Source organism: Sebastes fasciatus, chromosome 1 (assembly GCF_043250625.1).
Source record: "Sebastes fasciatus isolate fSebFas1 chromosome 1, fSebFas1.pri, whole genome shotgun sequence".
Taxonomy (NCBI): Eukaryota; Metazoa; Chordata; class Actinopteri; order Perciformes; family Sebastidae; genus Sebastes; species Sebastes fasciatus.
In genome coordinates this window covers 45,566,578-45,586,187 of record NC_133795.1, presented here as the reverse complement: position 1 = coordinate 45,586,187, position 19,610 = coordinate 45,566,578, and the positions used below count along the sequence as shown (strand labels likewise).

At 39.2% G+C, this 19,610-nt stretch overlaps 2 protein-coding genes across 2 annotated transcripts in view; both read right to left on the bottom strand.

Annotated features, from left to right (window-relative positions):
• Nucleotides 1–2,202, bottom strand: part of mcm2 (minichromosome maintenance complex component 2) — an 18,762-nt gene extending 16,560 nt beyond the window's left edge. The window contains exon 1 of the mRNA XM_074649774.1: nt 2,071–2,202. Coding sequence (XP_074505875.1) covers nt 2,071–2,076 — 6 coding nt within the window. The 5' untranslated portion in view covers nt 2,077–2,202. The remainder of the gene's footprint in view (nt 1–2,070) is intronic.
• Nucleotides 2,203–4,137: 1,935 nt separating this feature from the next.
• On the bottom strand, nt 4,138–19,199 carry pigu (phosphatidylinositol glycan anchor biosynthesis, class U). The gene is made up of 12 exons (XM_074649729.1): nt 19,016–19,199; nt 15,497–15,561; nt 14,684–14,743; nt 14,105–14,167; nt 13,661–13,770; nt 12,684–12,784; nt 11,968–12,065; nt 11,687–11,841; nt 10,394–10,537; nt 10,190–10,314; nt 8,152–8,294; nt 4,138–7,067 (listed from the first exon to the last, which is right to left on the bottom strand). The coding sequence occupies exons 1-12, from the start codon at nt 19,143–19,145 to the stop codon at nt 6,954–6,956; spliced, it is 1,308 nt and encodes a 435-aa protein (XP_074505830.1). The 5' UTR covers nt 19,146–19,199; the 3' UTR covers nt 4,138–6,953.
• Between the last annotated feature and the right edge of the window lie 411 nt (nt 19,200–19,610).

Here is a 19,610-nt window from a genome sequence, read left to right as displayed (position 1 = left end):
CTGACAGATGCTACAGCTGCAGCACAGATTAAATATCTGCTCATCTGAATTTACTTTTTTCAAAAGCTTCTGAAATCATGATTCATAAAGTAGAAAAGTTAGTTTGATTTTATTTGTACATAAATAACTGAAATTCACCATCTTTGTATTTTTTAATGCAGAAGATCATCATCCATCATCAGTGGTGGAAACGAAGTACATTTACTCTGTCCTTAAGTACAGTTTTGAAGTACTTGTACTTTACTTGTGTATTTCTATTTGATGGTAATTTTTAAATTGTATTTTTCTACATTGTGATGGGAAATATTGTACTTTTTACTCCACTACACATTTTTTAATTTGATTCATATTTTATTTATATAAACAACCCAGTAAAGTAGATTAAATTAGCTCCACCTCAACCAGCTGGGACATTAACATGCATTAGTAATAGTAATATAATATAATAAAACACTCCGGAAATTGGCCATTCTGCATCATGAGTACTTTTACTTTTCATATTTTAAGTAAATTATACTTCTGTATTAAGTGAGATTTTGAATGCAGTATTTTTACATTGTGGTATATTCAACCATTTATTTCAGTATGTGCAATACAAATCCTTTAATTGGCAGTTTTTAAACTTATTTGCTCATTTTACCAGTTGAAAGATGGTTTTATTCATTTGTTTTGACTTATTGTTGCTTTTTGCTATTGTGCAATATTAAAATATATTTGTTTTTAATCTGTGATATTTCCTTTATCATTATCCGTTTAATGGAAGGATGAGTTCACTTTGCTGTGTCTGTTTATCATTTCTCATACAGCACAATAAAGACCTAATTGGAATATTAATTTTGATTAATAATAAAGTACTTTTACTTTACTTGTGTATTTCTATTTGATGCTCATTTATAGTTCCATATCTCTACGTTGTCATGGAAAATATTGTTACTCCACTACACATATTTGACAGTTATTAAGATTTAATTTACATAAACATAAACAACCCAGTAAAGTAGATTAAATTAGCTCCACCTCAACCAGCCGGGACATTAAAATCATGATGCAATACTCATAGTAATAACATATAATACAACACCGGTTTTAACTTATTAGATCATTCTACCACCTGAAAAATGTTTTTAATAATTTGTTTTTACTTACTGTGCAATACTCCTAAATTATATCTGTTTTTAATCTGTGATATTTCATTTTTAATAATCTGTTTAATGGAAAGATGAGTTCACTTTGCTGTGTCTGATCATCATCATCCACAGATTTAAAGTTATCAGCTAACTTTAAACTTCATTTCACCTTCTTTTGCACAAATAGGATTCTGGGAGTAAACTACATCTTCCCATATACAAATATATATATATTTAAAATACATACATAAAACATATAATTGAATTTAATACAAGACAAAAACACAACCCGACTAAAGGTGCTTGGTGTTACACTCCGTGTGTAGACGTGTTTAATGTTGTTACCATGGTAGTCTAGAGAGAAATGAGTGACAATAACTGATGGAGATGAAATATGAATAATGACAAGTCAGGTTCCTGGCAGCCATGTGGTTCAAACTCAGTCACAAAGAGATCAAACATGATCACATGAAGTTATATTAAATAATACAGGATGGACGATGAGACATCATGTGTTATTGTATCTGTGTTAAAGTAACTGTTCATCATGTAAACGGACGGATTCTCTTTATTGATCTTTATGTATCTCAGCAGCCACATGGTCAGTCTGCTCTAACAGCAACAGAACAAAACAAACAGACACAGATGATTATTGATCATGTTAGGAACAACAAGAGACTGAACTATAATAGATCCCACATTGAAAGCGGATTTAACTTTAGATCAGTATTAACTCAGTGTTGTGATCAGAGAGCAGCTCTGACTCTCTCCTCTCTGTCACTGTTGTGATCAAGACTACAGCACAAACATCACACGTTTTAACAGCAGAGAAGTCAAACTACAAACTTTACTCAGTTTCATTTAACGAGTTGTTCCTTCAGTAAACACGTTCAACCCGTTAACACGGAGCAGTTTTAGTCTGTTTCTACAGGTTTTCACTCACCGCCATGTTTCCGTCTGTCTCTGTCTCTGATGAAGAAACTTCTTCTTCTTCCTGCCGAGAGTCGCTTTTCGCGCGAAAAAAACACGTGACGCTCAAAGCCCGCGAAAATGAATGAATATTCTTATCCGCCGCCGTCGTCTCGCCTCCTCAATAGTCGGTCGGGTTTAAAGAGGCGGGGCTAAAGAGCGGAGCGTTCGGTCTGATGTGCCCCGCTGCTGAGGGTCGGTGGGCCGGTGTGAAGGTGACGTCAGGGACGGGTGAAGTGGAGCGGCCCGGGATTTAAAACAAACACACCCTTCTCTGAGCGGAGGCGCAGGGCCGGCAACTTCTTTTCCCGGGAATATTTGGGCCGCGTTCAAATCCGCTTCACAGCCTCCTGAAACAGCTGGCCACGTCCCAACACCATCATTCATATCTCCTCTTCAAAAACATAAAGAAATAAACATTTAAAAAAACAACATAAAAGCTGATTAACATCTGTATAATAGTTAAATTAATACAAAATAATACATAAATAAATGCAAGAGCAAGTAAATTAATATATAAAATATACCGTACAAATAAAATAAAACAAAGAATAAGAACACAATTTAAACGTGTTTAAAGGGGATGAACTTCAGAGTAACACTGTGTGTTTGGGTGGGTGTGTATATATATATATATATATATATATATAGTTTATAGTTTATAGTTTATATTTATATATATATATATATTATTATAATTATCATAAATATATAAACAAATGCAACTTGTGATTTTTAGGTTGTAGCGGTTTAGTTTTAAAGCTAGAGTGAAGATACTGGCATTATATGAGCTATGAAATGAACACTAGCTTGTCACTAAGGAGGTTGTATAACGCTCCAATCTAACGCTAAATGTTGGCGAGGAAAAACTGTCATGGCCATTTTCAAAGGGGTCCCTTAAAAGGGGCCATGTCCACTTTATGATAATCACATGCAGTTTGAGGCAAGTCATAGTCAAGTCAGCACACTGACACACTGACAGCTGTTGTTGCCTGTTGGGCTGCAGTTTGCCATGTTATGATTGGAGCATATTGTTTTATGCTAAATGCAGTACCTGTGAGGGTTTCTGGACAATATCTGTCATTGTTTTGTGTTGTTAATTGATTTCCAATAATAAATATATTCATACATTTGCATAAAGCAGCATATTTGCCCACTCCCATGTTGATAAGAGTATTAAATATTTTTGCAAATCTCCCTTTAAGGTACATGTTGAACAGATAAAAAATGTGCGATTAATCGTGATTAAATATTTTAATCGATTGACAGCCCTAATATATATATATATATATATATATATATATATATATGAAGATGAATCCTTCATGAGTGCCTGTACAAACATCTCATAGCGATCCATCCAACAGTTGTCAACATATAGAAGCCCAAACTGTCAACCTGCTGATGACATTAGAGGAAAAACCAGTAGCATTCCTCTTCATGTTAATCCATCCAATACTTGTTGACATATTTCAGTCTGAACCAAAGAGGTGAGCCGACATCTTGTCTGCTGCTAGCGTGGCTAAAACAGCTAAAACGCTCCAAGCTGCAGAGTAGGAAACATTTGTCTTTAGGTTCACACCTGTCACATGTTGGTTAGGAGGTAAAACCCTCAACAGGAGTCCTTCTGGTAACTCTTATGTTGAGTTGTGTATTGATAGAGTTGTAGGATGGGAATGTCCTCCACTTTGGTCCAGACTGAAATACAACTTTAACAAACTTTACCACAAGTAGATGGACCGGTCCACAACGACTCCTACTGACTTCATGTCCTCTCCATGTAAATAGACTTAATGAATGTTTTACTCATCGGGGATGAAGACACGCAGAATTTAGTTAATTTCTTCGATTGATGAGAGCAGCAGCTGTCGACTCTCAGTTTGGCCAGAAGTCAAATTTAAATGTGTTATTCTTGTGTGTAAATTTTAGTATGAAATATTACTGGTGTTATATCTGACTTTACATTTTAAATTCTGCATGAATCCAACCAAAAATTAATGTAAAAAACAAAGTGAAAATGTTGATGCATTCACATCATTAATGATAATTAAAACCAACACCTCAAGTTTAATAATCATTATTTATGACATGTTCACTCATTCATCAAATATAACATCACCCCTTTCAAACTTTGCATTCTAATAGCTGCAACAAAACCAAACACATTCCTATTTATATACAGTATAAAACAACCATAGAGCTCCTCCTCCTTCTGAAATCTAAATAAACAAAGAAAACAAATTAAATCTCTTTGCAAAGTTTTAGTGCAGCAAATAAATAAATATCACAGATTTCTTCACTCATTGGTATCAAAGTGGTTTTAAAAAACATGGAGCAACTGAACAGACTCGTCTCTGTGTTTGTGTTTCACAGTTAATATCTGCACGGAACTTCACATGAAAACCTGTTTACAATAATAAACCTTTAGCTCGTATTTAGCCGCTGATGTAGAAATGATTTCAGTGGGTCTTTTTTTGTTGTTAATTCTATCATTATTTTCACAATTATTAAACAAAAACATTCATCTGTGGACGTCAAAATAAAACATTAAAACCAATCTTTAACTCAGAGTCCCAACACTTCTGAGGCTGTTTAAGGCTTAGTTTAAGGGTGTGAATTAAATCATTAAAGAAAGATTTTTAAGTAGTTGTATGTCAGCAGCTTCTACTAAAGGCAGACATGTTTTCTTCTTGATTACAGTCTTTGTTCTCTGGTTTCCAGATTGAGGAGAAACGTTATCACATGGAAAGAAACATGAGTGGTGGTGTCTTAACTTCACGTTACACACTGATCTAAAGCAGCATGTCCTGTGTTCACACGGGGAAAGTCACTAAATTAAGTGAACTCAAAAAGTCAGTATGCAGTACGGGTTGATGGACACTATTCTCCCACAATGCAATGCAAAAAGGAAAATGGAGATCACAGATGTAAAAAAAAAAAGAATCAAAATAAACTTCAGAAGAGAAGAAAACAATAAAATATTCAACGTTTGTAGACGTTTGTATCGTTTCCTGTTCGTAGAAAATGGTCAAGTATGTAGATTTGTTGTATTAACAGGTAAACATGTACTATGATGATCAGTGTGTAGCTGTATAGAGCACACCAGCGTGTAGTACCAACTCACTAGGAGTATAATGAGGCGTTTATGCTGCATTTGAGTGATGTTGAACAGGATGGTAGATTTCGGTTTCCTACTTGAAGATAATGTTCGTGTCATCTCAAGTCCTGAAGTTAAAGAACAAGTTGATCTATTTGGGAAATAAACTTAATTCTCTTTCTGGTGGAGAGTTAGATGTTCAGACTGAAACCACTCATGTCTGAACGGTGAATATGAAGCTCCAGCTGGTTAGCTTAGCTTGGCAAAAAGACTGGAAACAGGTGGAAACAGCTAGCCTGGCTCTGTCTTAAGCTAACACCATCCACCTACCAACCAGCACCTCTACAGCTCTCTGACTAACTAACACGTTATATCTGGTTGCTTTAATCTGCACAAAAATCAAAGTGCATCAAACAAACATCCTACAACATTAGGACACAGGCAGGCTAGCCGTTTCCCTCTGTTTCCAGTCTTTGTGCTAAGCTAAGCTAACTGTAACTGTAGCTTCATATTCACTGCGCACACATGGGAGAGATACCAATCTCATCTTCACCCGTTCAGGGAACGATTCATTTTAAAAGTTTAACAATGACTTCATTATAAATAACTTTGATCATACATGCAGAAATAGAGGAACATAGGAAACTTTAGCCGTTAGCTGTTAGCGGTTCATTTGGTGGACTTTGTGAGCTCTAACGTTTGATTACTGACTGCAAACAGAAAACACAAAGGGATGCAGCAGCTCTTTAACCTGCTGAACACATTCACTGTGGTCTCTGTCAGACTTGCTCTCTGGGTTTGATGTATTTAGAGAAATATGTGTGAAGCTCTCACGGTCCCAGGAAGTGTTTCCCATGAGGAGGTTCGTACTGGTTTGACTGGTTTTCACTTGAGATGAGATGCAACACTGATCATATGGAATTTGTTCGTTAAAGTACAGACACGTTGAAAAGTTGTGCTTCCACTTTAAAGAGCAGACGGTGTGAAATAGAGGAGACAGTAAGAAAGTGGTGGGTGAGAGAGAGAGAGAGAGAGAGAGAGAGAGAGAGAGAGAGAGAGAGAGAGAAATGGATCATTTAAGGCTTCCACACAAACCATTACACATTATTTTCCCACCACAAAGCAAACCAGTTCAAACACAAATGTAACCAGGTAAAAGTGAAACAACACAAATAAAATGTGTGAGAGAGAGCTGGATATATCAGGAAATATCAAATCAGAGGGAGTTTCCCACATTTAGATGATTTGTTTGAGTTTAAGAAGGAACAAGGCTTCAAACTAAAAGCCCCAGCAGAGTGAGGTTTCCTTCCAGAAAAAAAAAAGCTGCGTGAGGGTTGGCGCTTCAAATAAAAGCTGTCCAGGACAGAGCTGCAGAGAGCATCAAAATAAAATGCTTCTAGGAGTAGCTGTCAGGAGGAAGAGGGCTTCAAAATAAAAGCTACTCTCGCAGGTTCCAGGTAAGAGTGAGGCTTCAAAATAAGAGGAGAACCAGAAAAGAGATGTTTAGTTGTTTGTTTCTCATGGCAGCAGAAAGATTTCTACATCGGTCATGTAGTATGTTGTGATTTCTTTGCATATGACGCCGTAGCACACACACTTCCTGCATGTGTGCTAATGTTCTGATGTCATGTCTGAGGACCAGAGAGGCTAAAAGTCTCTAATCCTCCTCAGTTTGTGTTTGTTCCCGTTGAGGATCAGCGAGACCTCGAGCAGTTCCTCCCGTCCCGGTCGAGGCTGCCAGCCAGCTGCCGATGTGGGTTTTATTTCAAGACTAGCGTCGCCTCGGAGCCATCTTTCCTCTTCAGATACAACCCGTAGCTGAGGTGGTGTTCTCGCCTCAAGAAGGCGTAGAAATAATCCGACACCAGCAGAATCTGAGAGGAGATAAATATTAAGACACTGATGAATTCCTCAAGGAGTAAATAAATCATTAATAATTGATTTAAATAAATCATTAATAATTGATTTAAATAATGGTAAAAGCAAGCCCGAAAGAAGGAAAAATACAAAATAACAACATCAGCGAGACCTTAATAAGATGACTTACTGCAATGAAAAATAAAATAAAAACAATCTATAAAATGTACATTTTCTCTGTTCTAAAAGGTCCGTTCCAGTTAAATGGGACATATCATGCTCATTTTCATGTTCATATTTGTATCTTGGGTTTCTACTAGAACATGTTTACATGCTTTAATGTTTAAATAACCTTTTATTTTCGTAATGTTGTCTGCTTGAATATACCTGCATTTACCCTCTGTCTGAAATGCTCTGTTTTAGTACATTTCAATGGAATTGCAACAGACTTGCGTTGCTAGGCAACAGCTTGGGTCCATGTGTACTTCCTGTCAGCTGATGACATTCACATCCACTGCAACAGGAAATAGACTGGGACACATTAGAATGTTTACGTTTAAAACTTTGAAATGGTCTAAGTATTGTAGATTTGTAACATCACAAATGGACAGAAATCCTGACAGCTTGTTTCAAATGCAAAGTTTCTGAATACGGGCTGTGTGTATTTCTCCATGGATTAAGCGTTTCAATGCTTTCACAGTATTTATATAGAACTTACACCTGCTTTATAATATAAAAGCCATGAAAATGTCACTTTTTTATAATATTGGACCTTCAAAGGAAAAGTTCCACATTTTGAGAAATACATTCCTTTGCTTTCTGGCGGATGAGAAGATCGATATCGCTCTCACGTCTGTATGTAGCCGGAGTTAGCAGCCGGTTAGCTTAGCTTAGCACAAAGACTGGAATCAGGGGGAAACAGCTAGCGTGGATCTGTCCTACAGTAATAACATCCACCTTCCAACCTTCACCTCTACAGCTCAAAGGATTAACATATCTACTGTATATATACAGTACCTGGTTGCTTTAACACTGAAGCGGTTTTACTGGGGCTAATATGTCTCAGTATTTGTTGGCTGGGATCAGTCCAGACCGTCCTACCTGTGCCACGTTGAACAGCAGGGTGATGGCGTAGTAGAAGTTGGAGTTGGCGCTGCCGGCGTAGATCCAGAGGTGCCAGAGAACCGGGAACAGAGCGGAACAGGCGAGCAGGACGCAGGACACCAGGAAGATGTTCCTCAAGACTGAATGGAGGAGATACCAGGAGAGACAGAGACTGTTTTTAATGTGACGCCTCTTCTGGATTATTATATCAACACAGAGTCTGAAATTCAGATTTTTTTTGTGCTCCTCTATTTTATTGCATGTTGTTGTTAAAACAAGAAAATGTCACAGATATTAAATCTTGTTTGAATTTAAAGTAATGTAATAATCTGGAAGATTTTCATTTAAATAAATGTCTGTTACGTCACTTTCCATCACTGAATGAGGTCACACAGTGGTGGTTGTGTCCCATTAATTAAAGCCCTGTTGCAGTATAATGAACTGGGTATCTGTGGTGACATTAACTGGAAAAATCACAATCATATTTAATCAACATATCAGCCGCTGCTATATATATACAGTATATATTTATATATAAATTATTTTTTTTACTATGTGTACTGAGCATCGTTGGCACAAACAAAATCTTTCTGGATTAATTAAATTCCATTTGATCTCCTGTTCAGGTTGCAGACTGAGTGAGCTCTGGGCAGCGGTGTAATTAGGTAAATAGAAGTATTGGATCAGGGTCTCGGATCAGAATCCCTGCCAGAAACTCTTGTTCACTGTTCCCAGTAGACTGCACAAAGCGAAAAAACTAACATTTCATCCATTCACTCATTCATGTGCAATATCAACATTTCATATTTCATATTCATATGTGCAATAAGGTGAACCCAACCACTCATTCAGTCTATTTTTTTATATACTGTTTTTTACTGTTTACTTACTGACTGTACTGTATCTTTATTATTGACTTGCTTAATTATTGGATCTTGTTTTGTTTTTTACTGAGGCCTCTTTTTGTTGCACTGTACCCTTTGCTGCTGTAATCCTGCAAATTTCCCCTTTGTGGGACTAATAAAGAATGATCTTATCTTAGTTGTATGCTTAACATTAGCTAATTACAAGGCTTTGTTGAATACTCTATTCTGATTGGTCAATCACAGCGTTCTACGGCCTGTTATTTTTTTATAACTGACCGTTGCTACGTATAAAGGACCGTTGCTACGTATAACAGACCGTTGCTACGTATAACAGGCTGTTGCTGTGTATAACAGACAATTGCTATGTATAACAGGCCGTTGCTATGTATAACAGACCGTTGCTTCGTATAAAAGACAGTTGCTATGTATAACAGACCATTGCTTCGTATAAAAGACAGTTGCTGTGTATAACAGACCGTTGCTGTGTATAACAGACCGTTGCTACGTATAACAGACCGTTGCTACGTATAACAGACTGTTGCTATGTATAACAGACCGTTGCTACGTATAACAGACCGTTGCTATGTATACCAGACCGTTGCTTCGTATAACAGACAGTTGCTGTGTGTAACAGACCGTTGCTACGTATAACAGAACGTTGCTACGTATAACAGAACGTTGCTACGTATAACAGACTGTTGCTATGTATAACAGACCGTTGCTATGTATAACCGACCGTTGCTATGCATAACAGACCGTTGCTGTGTATAACAGACCGTTGCTACGTATAACAGACCGTTGCTACGTATACTGTAACAGACCTTTGCTATGTTTAACAGACCGTTGCTGTGTATAACAGACCGTTGCTACGTATACTGTAACAGACTTTTGCTATGCAGTTTTCATGTGCGGACTCTGGTGGACCATATTTGTGTCTAATTACTGATTTAGTTAAGTAAGTAAGTAGCCGTGTAATAAGCGGGATAATGTACAGCTAGCAGGTCATTGTTGTGAAATAAACCCCGACAGGTCGGTGAGAGTCAGCATCGCCCTGTCGGGGTTTCTTTGACAACAATGAAACCAAGACGACTACTGACTGAAGACGTACTGTGAGTCCTGTGATATTTAGTATACATTAATATACAACATGTTGTGTGTTATCCGCTCACATCGGTGCAGGTGACTCCAGACAGGAAGGAAGGCCAGGTAGAGAGCGATGTCTCCCACCGTGGGGTAAGACTTAAAGATGGAGATCACAGCTAACTGCATGAACATCAGAAACACTGGGTGCTCCCTGGAACACAGACACAGATTCACATTAAAGAATAACAAACACACAGCAGCGGCAGTAGAGAGCGAGAGGAAGACTTTACTTGAGTTTGATGGACAGAGGGATGGTGTAGAAGAAGACGTTGATCTGGAAGACGCAGAGGAAGAAGAGGCGGAAGTGTTCAAACATCTCAGCGAAGAAATACCAGAAGAGTCCGATGTTGGGGGTCAGGTCTGGTACTGAGAGACTGGAGGGGACAGACGGTCACACAATCAGACAATATTAAACATATACAATGTTTAAACAACGATTATCAAAGACTTGTGACCACGATGTGAACTGAGAGGGACATTTAACGGTAAAGCACACTTTCTACAGACTACGTAGACTCTTAATGCCCATTCTGCTGTTTTCTTCACCTGTATACAGACAGAGAAGAAGACACTGCTGCTGTGATAACTACCTGCAGCAACACAACCACTTCAACCTACTGATCCTTCCTCTTATTGACACAGTAATACTGTTAGTCTGAACATGACCTTATTGTGTTTGTATTTCCATGGATACAAATATCCCTAAATACCACCAGGGCTTTATTCTCTCTGTCAGATGGGGAACATAATATTTCAATAGAGGGAGTGATCACAATCTCCAAATAATAATATTTTCTATTTACGTATATAGCACTTTTCAAGCATAAGCACAATGTGCTTTCCAGATTATAAGATTTACAGAATAAAAATTAAAAATCAGAAACCCATGTACCCGCTATTAAATAGATTTTCTTTTATCTTTTAAATATTTTAAATAAAATGTTCACACTTTTTTTTAATAAATGTTTATTCACATAACTTTAACTGTGTTGCTCGCAGAAAGCTTAAAGGTTTGATTATTTCAAAGCTCCGTCAGACGCTGAGCCACGCTTAAGATGATTATTCTAAATCTTTAATCCAAACAATGTTATTATTATTAAGGTAATATATCTATCAATACTACTCAGGTGCAACTTCATTCCATTCACTGTGCAATATCATATTTCCACCTGTGCAATTGTGTGAATAGTCTGTTTAATGTTAATCAATTGTTCCAATTTTTAATATTTCCCCTTGTTTATGTTGTTCCTATTTTTATATTTCATTCTATTTAAATTGTTCATATTTTACTACTTTTTTTTTTTTTTTTACTGTGGGACTAATAAAGGAATATCTTATATCTTATATCTTAATACAATATTTTAACAGTAGAAATGTGTTAAATAGAAGATGTTGTGTTTTTCTTTGACACTTAAGTCGTCCATGTTAGCATTTCACTGGCGTGCTGTGACGTAACTCCCTCACACAAGAGGTTGGATTGAACTCATCCATCGTACCAACAGTTTTCCACAGTGTGAACTCACATGAACCCGTAGACGGACGGCAGGTAGTCCCAGGAGCCCAGCAGGAAGAAGGAGAGGCAGACGATGACGAACAGGCTGCCCAGGTACATGAAGGCGTACTGAGTGATGAACCACCAGAAACTGACCCGCCGGAAGTTCACTGGGATGTACTGACGCTGGGGAGGGGGGGAGGAGGAGGGATGTTAATGGAGACATAAATCCAGGAGATTATATCCAATAATTTAATCTAAGACTCTTTAAACAGCCGTGTGTCCATTCACTCATACACAACAACAACGTACCTGCATCAGGTAGAGCAGCGCTGGAGCGCACAGCGTGACAGGATAGATGGACTGATAGGTGGCCAGGGACAGAAATACGGCACTCAGCAAAATGTTTCCTGCAACACAAACAGGAGGAGAAACTACATTTAAATAGTTCACACAGTCAAGTGCAATTACTAGAATACAATACTGGGATGTCTCCTGCAGTGAAATCACTTCTTCTTTACATATCATTATTTAATTACAAAATAAAACCTACAGAAAACCGTCGTGTCCCACTCAGTTCTGGATCCAAACCTGTGGACTGACTTTAGAAAGATCACGTCACGCTTTAAATCAAACTGTCGGAGCCAAATGTCATTTTGTAGTTTAATATTATATTATTCATTATGCAACGGATAATGTACAGTGAGCCGGTCAAACCCCTTCAGGGCGATGCGAAACCCCCCCCGCTTCACCCTGAAGGAGTAAGGAGCAACGGTCTAATGTACATAGCAACTGTCTTTTATACATAGCAATGGTCTGTTACAAAGAAATAACACAGACCGTAGAACGCCGTGATTGACCAATCAGAATTGAGTACTAAACAAAGCTGTGTATTAATATTTATTATTGTTAATATGTTTGCAGCAGTCCGTCTCTCTTTGGTACTTGCTGTCATTTATCTGAATGTCCCAGCTGATGTGCAGACTATGTGAGGGCACTGATGGCTCCTGATCCAACACAAACTGTACCTTTTATTGTAGAGAGGATGAAGAGGCTGATGACGGCGTTGTTCAGGCCACAGGTTGACTTGGCGACGCAGGACAGGATGGTGAACGGGTTCAACAGGTAACTATGATAGAGGAAACAGTGTGAAGACAGAACCACATGACTACTGGTCTGATAAGAAGATGTGGAGGTATTTCCTTCACCACCATGAACCAATATTTACATTCAATAAGAACACTGTGGACCCACTGTGATCTCACTGCGAACCCACTGTGGACCCACTGTGATCCCACTTTGATCCCACTGTGAACCCACTGTGAACCCACTGTGATCACACTGTGATCACACTCTGAACCCACTATGAACCCACTATGAACCCACTGTGAACCCACTGTGATCCCACTGTGATCCCACTGTGAACCCACTGTGAACCCACTGTGATCACACTCTGAACCCACTGTGAACCCACTGTGAACCCACTGTGATCCCACTGTGAACCCACTGTGATCACACTCTGAACCCACTGTGAACCCACTGTGAACCCAGTGTGATCCCACTGTGAACCCAGTGTGATCCCACTGTGAACCCACTGTGAACCCACTGTGATCCCACTATGAACCCACTGTGATCACTCTGAACCCACTGTGATCACACTCTGAACCCACTGTGAACCCACTGTGAACCCACTGTGAACCCAGTGTGATCCCACTGTGAACCCACTGTGAACCCACTGTGATCCCACTGTGAACCCACTGTGATCCCACTGTGAACCCACTGTGATCACACTCTGAACCCACTGTGAACCCAGTGTGATCCCACTGTGAACCCACTGTGAACCCACTGTGAACCCACTGTGAACCCACTGTGAACCCACTGTGATCACACTCTGAACCCACTGTGAACCCACTGTGAACCCACTGTGAACCCACTGTGAACCCAGTGTGATCCCACTGTGAACCCACTGTGATCCCACTGTGGGAGGTGTGTGTGTGTTACTTACAACATGGCTACTTTCAGGGGGATGTAGTACATTTCTTTGGGGCTCCTGATGAGCTCCAGACAGTCGAGGGGGTAGCGGTCGGCCTCCAGGGCATATTTCTGCTTTCTGAACTGTAACAGCATCAAACAGGTCAAGTCAAACTTTATGTCTTTATGTCTTATCTGTGGAAAATATAATTTATTGATTAGAGCTTGGCCATGTAGCAGTGAAACCAGAATATAGTTCTCGTTAGATAGTAGACAGATGATGTAGTTGAGATCAATAATCATACATGTCCATATCAATATCATAATACTACTTTTATTTGATACCACTCAGACAATAAAACAGTTTTTGCCAACTTGGTGTATCAGGTTGAAAATACTGGAATTTCCCTTTAAAGAACAATTTATTTTTTGAACACATTTTCTCTGTATATCTGAAGACACATCACTGTTCTCTTACCACTTGTTTGTTGTAGTCGTTGACGGTCATGTAGAGAGCCACAGCAGTGATCACATCTGCCAACTAACGAGACAGAAAGACAGACTGAGCAGCTGAGCCTCTGAACTAGAACTAAATAAATAAATAACCATATAGTTTAGTTTCAAATCACTGGAGGCAGACATGTCTTATCACAGAAGGAGCGGTATAAATTAAAGTATTGACTGCTGAGATTTCCCATCGTTACAGAAAATCCTCCCGTATATTTAATACGATGGAAGTCTGAAGAATCAGCATCTCCGTCTGTTTTTTTTTTTTTTAAAGTTATTTTTTGGGGGCATTTTTAGCATTTTTATTGACAGGACAGTGGATAGAGTCTTGGAAAGGGGGGAGAGAGAGAGTGGATGCGGAAAGGGCCACAGGCCGGATTCGAACCCGGGCCACCGCGGTCAGGACTGAGCCTTGTTACATTGGCGCCCGCTCTACCAACTGCGCTAACCAGGCGCCCTCAGTCTGTTTTTAGTAGCGTTTTATTCCGACTCAAAACAGAAATGTTTATTGTGCTGGAAATATTAAAAAAAAGAGCATGTTCCTACTCACCATAAATGTTATCTCTGCGTAGTCCACCAAGAAGTGGAAGAGGTAGATGATGAGAGGAGTCTGAGGAGAAAAGATCAAACATGCAGTTGTGACAATAAGACACATTTATCTACACATCGGTGTGTTTATGAGGCACGATCTGGTCAAATTCATGTTTTTACATCATTTCTACTGATGGATATTGTCCTATTGACCTCTGATGGGATGTCTCTCTTTAAAGCAAAAATCTTCTTTCCAATATTTTCCAATAACTACTACTACTACTGCTACTACTACTGCTACTACTGCTACTACTACTACTACTACTACTACTACATAGAGGTTTGTCTATTGGAAACATGCATGTTTGTGCAGAATGTTAGCATACCAACAAATAGAATTGCCACGTAAACCTCTTCTACTTAAAAGCTGGTTTGGTTTCCTTGATTGAGAAAATAGAATAATGTTGTATTTGCATCTTTAATACATGAACCTCTCTGATTTACTGCCTCATTCTAGAAGAAAAACTTTATACAATATTTTGCATATTCCATCCTCTTCGTTTCAAACACTGTTCAGCTCTTTTCATTTTTAATGCAGTTATATTTTATTGTAAATTTTTCTTTTTTCTATTTCTGATTCTTGACTTTTGCAGTACTTGTTTTCATTGTTCTTATTTTCTCTTCCCGTTTTTATTGTTATGCACCAAAAATGTGAAAACCTTCCAGGTAATAAATCTGATTCTGATTGTGAAATACTGATGGATTTTTAAAAATTTTTTTTTTATTTTTCTCTAAACATGGAGGTGTGTGTGTGTGTGTGTGCATCTCTCACTTCATGGAAAACATCTCCAGAGTAGGGTGAGACTCCCAAATCCAGCAGAGCCAATCCTTCAACAACTGCAAACAAACAAAGAAAACAACAGGTTCATTATGCAGCGTTGGTCGTCGTCACCGTGTCCGTTCAGAATGGGCTGATTGGGTCAGTGATGCTGCTGACTGTGTCAGTGATGCTGCTGATTGGGTCAGTGATGCTGCTGATTGGGTCAGTGATGCTGCTGATTGGGTCAGTGATGGGGTCGGTGATGCTGCTGATTGGGTCGGTGATGCTGCTGATTGGGTTGGTGATGCTGCTGATTGGGTCGGTGATGCTGCTGATTGGGTTGATGCTGCTGATTGGGTCGGTGATGCTGCTGATTGGGTCGGTGATGCTGCTGATTGGGTCAGTGATGCTGCTGATTGGGTCAGTGATGCTGCTGATTGGGTCAGTGATGCTGCTGATTTGGTCAGTGATGCTGCTGATTTGGTCAGTGATGCTGGTGATTGGGTCAGTGATGATGCTGATTAAGTCGGTGATGCTGCTGACTGGGTCGGTGATGCTACTGATTGGGTCAGTGATGCTGCTGATTGGGTCAGTGATGCTGCTGATTTGGTCAGTGATGCTGCTGATTGGGTCAGTGATGCTGCTGATTGGGTCAGTGATGCTGCTGATTTGGTCAGTGATGCTGCTGATTTGGTCAGTGATGCTGGTGATTGGGTCAGTGATGATGCTGATTAAGTCGGTGATGCTGCTGACTGGGTCGGTGATGCTACTGATTGGGTCAGTGATGCTGCTGATTGGGTCAGTGATGCTACTGATTGGGTCAGTGATGCTGCCGATTTGGTCGGTGATGCTGCCGATTGGGTCGGTGATGCTGCTGATTAAGTCGGTGATGCTGCTGACTGGGTCGGTGATGCTACTGATTGGGTCAGTGATGCTGCTGATTGGGTCAGTGATGCTACTGATTGGGTCAGTGATGCTGCTGATTTGGTCGGTGATGCTGCTGATTGGGTCGGTGATGCTGCTGATTAAGTCGGTGATGCTGCTGATTGGGTCGGTGATGCTACTGATTGGGTCAGTGATGCTGCTGATTGGGTCAGTGACGCTGTTGATTGTGTCGGTGATGCTGCTGATTGGGTCAGTGATGCTGTTGATTGGGTCAGTGACGCTGCTGATTGGGTCAGTGACGCTGCTGATTGGGTCAGTGACGCTGCTGATTGGGTCGGTGATGCTGCAGGCAGCTTTCTGGAGAACCGCTCTGAGCTTCCTCGAGTCCTCAGCAACACACTTGTCCTGTCACAGTTACATCCCCTGGCAACGCTGGAGTATTCACCTCATCTGGCGGCATAATCTCACACGCGCATTAACGGAGCACGAGCTGTACCCAGCATGCCGTTCAGCGGTGTAACGGTGTAACGGTTAATAGACTATTAATACACTACACAGTGTGTACATAACACTCTACTGATAAATATGTCCTGTAGATCTCATCGCTGCACTTCCTGTGGTCCTCAGTAAAACACCCACCGAGGGTGAAGTCGATCGGATGAATGTCTACAATAATGCAACTTCCTGTTACAGCAGCCTAATGAACAATTCATGAAGGGTGGTGGTGTGTGTGTGTGTGTGTGTGTGTGAGCAGCCCTCACTTCAGGGTGAGGCACCACAGCTGAAAAGGCCAAAAGAAAGTTTCAGATTTTGTTAAATTAATCAATATTTCATTACATAATTGAAACATTTGCACCTTATAGAAGCTAAAAGACTGCCTCTGTATTGGATCCATTTAATGTTTAATAGTTTAATGACAGACGTCTGATAGGTTTATCAAGTATTTCCTCAGTGTTTCAGTAGAAAACCTTGATGTTGACATTTATGCTCAGTTCATTGTGTTTGTTGTGATGCGTTCATACACCGACTGAGCTCGTGTCCATGCATCGCTACGACTATCAGAGAGAAACGTGTGGTGACTCCAGCTTCTGTTCATCTGAGCATCATCATTATTAGCTCAATATCATCATTATTATTAGATCAATATCATCATTATCATTATTTATTTCATTGCAACGATTTAATCGTCAACCCTTTCAAATGATTTCACTTATTTTCTCATGTTTGTGTTTGATTTGTTCTAACGTTTCTTGTTCCGTTGATACGACAGGATTTTAAATTGAAAGATGATGGGGATCCATTTCAATTTCTATCTTTTCTATTTATATTCATTTTATTGTCTACTCAATGTGTGACAATAAAAAATAGACAGAAGTGGAGGAAAGACTCAATGACTGTGTAAAAATACTCAATCAATAGTAATTGATTCAACATTTAACTGAGATAAAAATTAAAGTGGTTGCATGTAGATCTTCCGTAGTGGAACTAATCAGAGTACAAATTTGAGGTACTTTCTACTCCACTTCATCAGCACTACATCAATATTTAGAGGTAAATATTGTATTTTTTTTACTGCACTACATTTATTTGACAACTTTAGTTAAACTATATTTAAAATAAAAAATATATTCACAAATACATTATGATAACATTTTGAATTCAGGACTTTTACTTGTAATGGAGTATTTATATACTGTGGTATTTCGGGTCTGAGTAACGTTACTGAAGATCTTATTGAAAACTGCTCCCTACTGACAGCTGTAGGACAAGTAAAGCACAGTCAAAGTACACTAGTTTAAATTAAACTGTAGTAATAGAGGGACAGTAAGTGCTCGGGTGAAGTATAAGTACTTTAAACTAGTACTTGAGGAAGGTATTTAGTTACTTTCCCCCCTCATGTTAGCCGGTAAAGACTCTGGTAAAGCCTCTGGTGAAGACTCTGGTAAAGACTCTGGTAAAGACTCTGGTGAAGACTCTGGTGAAGACTGTGGTGAAGACTCTGGTAAAGACTCTGGTGAAGACTCTGGTGAAGACTCTGGTGAAGACTCTGGTAAAGACTCAAGTAAGGACTCCGGTGAAGACTCCGGTAAAGACTCCGGTAAAGACTATAATGAAGACTATAGTGAAGACTATAGTGAAGACTCTGGTAAAACCTCTGGTGAAGACTCTGGTAAAGACTCTGGTAAAGACTCTGGTAAAGCCTCTGGTGAAGACTATAATGAAGACTATAGTGAAGACTATAGTGAAGACTCTGGTAAAGACTCTGGTGAAGACTCTGGTGAAGACTCTAGTGAAGACTCTAGTGAAGACTCTGGTAAAGACTCTCTCTCTCTCTCTGGCTGGTTGCTGCATCATCATCATCTCTGACCCAGAAATCATAATGAAGAACCTCCATTAGAAAAAACACGGAAATACGAGTCAGAACTCATTTAAATCTTAAACTACATAAATCACAACAAAGTTGTTATATTCTCCTCAATAAACCGTCAGTGGGGTTTCTAGATGTAATCGGTAATTTAGGTTCTTTATGGTTAAACCGGTTACCGACTGGACTCAGTGACCGGGTACCACACCGAGCAGAGGAGAACACGGAGCGGCGCCTCAGCGACAGAGTGACCCCCCAGAGAGCCGCTGCACCCCGCTTACCTCTCTTCCAGGCGGTCAGCGGAGACACCACCTCCACTCTCTCCGAGATCAGCTCCGCTAGACTGGACCTGTACAGAGCGGCACGGACCGTCACGGCTACAATCAGAAGTAGTGTCAAAGGAGCCGCCATGTTGACAAGGAAGGAAGGAAGTCCACCGCCCCGCGAGGTGCACGATGGGAAATGAAGTCTTCTTTGCTGCAAAGGAAACTGAACGGAACTCCAAACGGAAATATATAAATAATAAATGTATGATTAGAAATAGGTGTTTTTTTATTATTATTATTATAATTATTATTATTATTATTATTATTATTAGTAGTAGTAGTAGTATTTAATTTGTCATAATCATTATGTTTTAAAATTTAAATGAAATTGATAATCATTTTATTCTTGGATAGTCTCAACCTTGGTTTTGTGTATATAGTAATAATAATAATAATAATAATAATAATTATTATTATTATTATTATTATTATACTATTTGGTCTTTTCTTCTGTTTTTAGAGTTTCCTATTAACACTAATTATTAATTAATTATTCTAATTGTTTGTTGTTAGTAGATGACTCGCTCTACATTTGCAGTCAGTTGATAGA